Below are 3,865 nucleotides of genomic sequence, written 5' to 3' on the forward strand. Positions count from 1 at the left end.
AGAGATGCGACTGGGAATATAAGTCCGACTGTTATATTTTCTTGAGATTCGTTTTACGTTATCGTATCTCTCACGCTAAATTCATATTTGTTTATTTATCAATCTTTCGTCACATTTATAATAACATAACAAATTTTGTCGATATTTTGAAAGAAAACTAACGAAAAGCGATGAGATGTTATTAAAACAAATCGACAAAACATCAACACTGGATATAAAAGCGTTATCCAAAATGACGGCGCACTGGGCCGAAACTTTGCACGCGTCTAGCACAGGGATAAAGAAAACATACATTTTGACATTTAGGAAATGAAGTTGTTATTTTTGACAATATTTATTCAAATTTCGGAATTGAATTCGTATTACATCAACTATTTAATGCTCAGAGTACCGTTTTGGGAAAGACAATCTTCGTTTTGAACAAATTCTCCCATTTACCATTGCGACGATATCCAGACGTACCCCCTATATAGACATTGTCTTTTTTGTTGGAATTATGTATTTTTATCTTTAAGTCCCATAAGGCTTTTAATTTTATATTAAAAAACCCAGATAAATCAGCTGTCCAAATAGAGAGTACGAATAATGACATTGTTTCAAAAAGCACTACATGATCTTATACAATCAGCGCCATAAAGGGAGGTAATAAAAATATATTCAATGTCGATCTGTCAACTCTTTACTAACTGAGTCGCAATCGTTAATATGGACTAATAACACTACTTCATAACTGTAGTGGGCAGCTTCACCCCAAGTATTTTGGGCAACAAGAAAAAGATGCAATACACGCGCTACTTCAATCACTTTTATTCCTTACGTAGAACGTACAATAGTGTAGCGTAGCGTAGCGTAGCGGTTATCTGAAAGTCAAAACATTCAAACTATCAGTAATCATAATACATAAAAGAATACGCATAAAACCGCATACGAACATACAAGTATTAACATAAAGAAAACATAATACATTGTACATCTTTAACAAAGAAATTGCGGGAATCCTGCACTAGTTATGTGAACAAAGCCATTACTTAATAAAAATACAAATCATCTACCTTAACAATAAAATGTGTAATTGTTTCAAAATAAATTATTTGAACAAAATATTTCCTCCGAACAAGGCAGTAAAAACAAAAAATTAACTTACTGAACAATGCTATCTGTGCCCAAAACGTAGTGAATTGAAACATATAGAACTCGTGCCTTACTCGACAAATTCTAAAAATCAACTGCGCTCTGGCAAGGCGGCAAATTTGGCATTTGCATATAGTTATTATTTTCTAGGGACAGTTTGACCAACCAAAATGCAGAAAGCGCCCTCTAAGCAGATAAATTCAAAATTTCATTTTCTATATATGGGTGACACTCATCTCTTGTGACCCTAAAGCGTTGGCAGGAACCAGAACACTATAAATTAACATTACGTTGGACAGCGGACATGATAAATGTCCATCAAAAATTAGTAAACCCGATAATCAAAACCTGAACAAATATTCTGAGTCTGAAACACCGGCCCTCGATGAACCCTTTTACTAATAAGTTCATCCATATATTTTAAGGAAGACGAAGAATATAATACTTATTTCATAACAATAAAAACATTCACTATCCTCCAGAAGAGTGAGACATACTAATATACTTCAGTAATATATGTACATTTTTACAATATAGTAGCGTCTGAATATTCGATAAAGCGTTAATTCCCGTGGCTGATCATTGTTATCAGTTAACATGAAAAGTTTCCTGCTCTAACACGCATAACATCGTAATCGGCCGTACCTTTACGGACCCATTTACCTTGACCTTACATGACCTTACGAGTCCGTCTCTACCTTTGTTTACCTCGAGAACGATGCCTAATGGCCATTTCCCACGTGATGTCTGCTCATCGCAGACGAGAACGAGGTCATTTACGGACACATTCCTTTGTGTATTATGCCACTTTTGTCTTACCTGCAATGTCGGCAAATATTCACGCACCCATCTTTTCCAGAAAAGGTTTGCTAAATACTGAACTTGTCGCCACCATCTTTTACAGTAATTATCATTTTTGTCAAACGTCCCTGGTGGGAAACATGCATTTGAACGCATCAGCAGTATCTTATTTGGTGTAAGCGGTTGTGGATCCTTGGGATCGACACTTACCTGTGTGATTGGTCTATCATTCAATATTTTCTCAACTTCCGTGATAAGGGTGGACAGTGCTTCATCATTGAGAAGCTGTTCCCCAATGACAGACTTTAAAGCTCTTTTTGTTGCTTTAATAAGTTTTCCATACTCCACCATATGAGCGGCGTATGGTGGATTGAAATGCCATTTGATTTCATTTTGCTGAAAAAATCTAGACATACTTTGTTCGTTCCAAGAGTTGATAGATTCGTTTAACTCCCTTTCGCCGGCTACAAAATTCTTACCATTGTCGCTGAAAATCTTGTCGGACGTCCTCTACGGCTAATGAATCGCTGCAATGCACATAAAAACGAATCTGTATCTAGGCTGTGTGCAATTTCAAGGTGCACAGCTCTGCTTGTCAGACATGTAAGCAGACAACCATACCTTTTGTAATGTTTCCGACCTGATTTTACGAACATAGGTCCGAAATAGTCAACTCCTACATAGGTGAATGGCGGCATGTCCGGAGTGAGTCTTTCTTCTGGAAGATCGCTCATCTGTTGAACTTCCGGTCGTTGCAGCTGTCGTTTACACGTAATACACTGGCTAAGGACTGACTTCACAGTTTGCAGTCCGTGAATTATCCAATACTTTTGCCGCAATAAAGACAAAATATGTACCGGACCCATATGCGCATTCTGTTCGTGGTATTTCTGTATCAGGATTCTAGTCACGTGATGGCTACTTGGTAGAATGATTTGATGCTTGGCATCTACGTGCAGGTCGGACAATTCTACTCGCCCACCTACTCGCAAAACACCATCCTTTAATATAGGACATAGCCTTTTCAAAGAGCTCGAATTCGAAACTCGACTGTTAGCCTTCACTTCACACATTTCGTTTTCAAACGTCTGTGTTTGAACTAGTTTGAATATGGCCATCTGTGCCATTTGCATTTCCATCGCACTTAAGATTTTACTACTTACCCTGTTACGAAGACTTCGCCTTTTCGGCAGGAATTTTTGCATTAAAAGCCACTTGAAACGGAGTGGCCAACCGACTGCACTTTGTAGCTTATGCCAGTCGGAAAACTTACTTAGCAACGTACCCATGCTCGAATCACGCTTCACTTGTGTGTTTAGTACGCTAGCCTCAGGCTTGAGCTCTATGTCATCCTCGTGCAAGGTTATGTTACTTACCTTAGCTGGCCACTCTGCCTCGTTACCTTTAAGGAACTTCGGGCCAGACAACCATGTCTCAAGCCTTTCGTTCTCTTGCGGATCAATACCTCTTGACGCCATGTCGGCAGGGTTACTCTTAGAGGGTACATACCTCCAGTCATGTGGTGACGTCACCTCATGAATTACGGACCCGTCTGTTTGCAACAAAGGTCTTGAACCTTTTCCGTTCATTCCTTATGTACCCAACACAATCATGGAGTCTGTCCAAAAGTATCTTCCAGAAATTTGGATGTCAAGCTCCTCTGTAACTATCTGATAAAGTTTGACAGCAACTACTGCTGCTGCCAGTTCGAGCCTTGGAATTGAGATACGTTTTATAGGCGCTAACTTGACTTACCTATAATAAGGCTGCACTTACTGCGTCCGTTGGCGTCGTACGCCTTTACGTACACGGAAGACCCGTACGCAAATTCACTAGCGTCGCTGAACATGTGAAGTTCAGCCTTCAACGTTGACTGTCAAGGTCACTTGGGATTATACATCTGTCAATACTCACTTGGATAATGCCGGCAGAC

The 3,865-nt window shown here is 39.2% G+C and overlaps 1 protein-coding gene across 1 annotated transcript; it reads right to left on the bottom strand.

Moving 5' to 3' along the window:
• Positions 1 to 2,396: 2,396 nt before the first annotated feature.
• Positions 2,397 to 3,521, bottom strand: LOC128557935 (uncharacterized). The gene has a single exon (XM_053546609.1). The coding sequence runs from the start codon at positions 3,519 to 3,521 to the stop codon at positions 2,397 to 2,399; it is 1,125 nt and encodes a 374-aa protein (XP_053402584.1).
• Between the last annotated feature and the right edge of the window lie 344 nt (positions 3,522 to 3,865).

The sequence above is a fragment of the Mercenaria mercenaria genome, chromosome 6 (assembly GCF_021730395.1).
Source record: "Mercenaria mercenaria strain notata chromosome 6, MADL_Memer_1, whole genome shotgun sequence".
In the NCBI taxonomy this organism is placed as follows: Eukaryota; Metazoa; Mollusca; class Bivalvia; order Venerida; family Veneridae; genus Mercenaria; species Mercenaria mercenaria.

Excerpts from the sequence above, each read along its gene's own strand:
- LOC128557935 (XM_053546609.1), bottom strand. The coding sequence starts at position 3,521 with ATGAACGGAAAAGGTTCAAGACCTTTGTTGCAAACAGACGGGTCCGTA.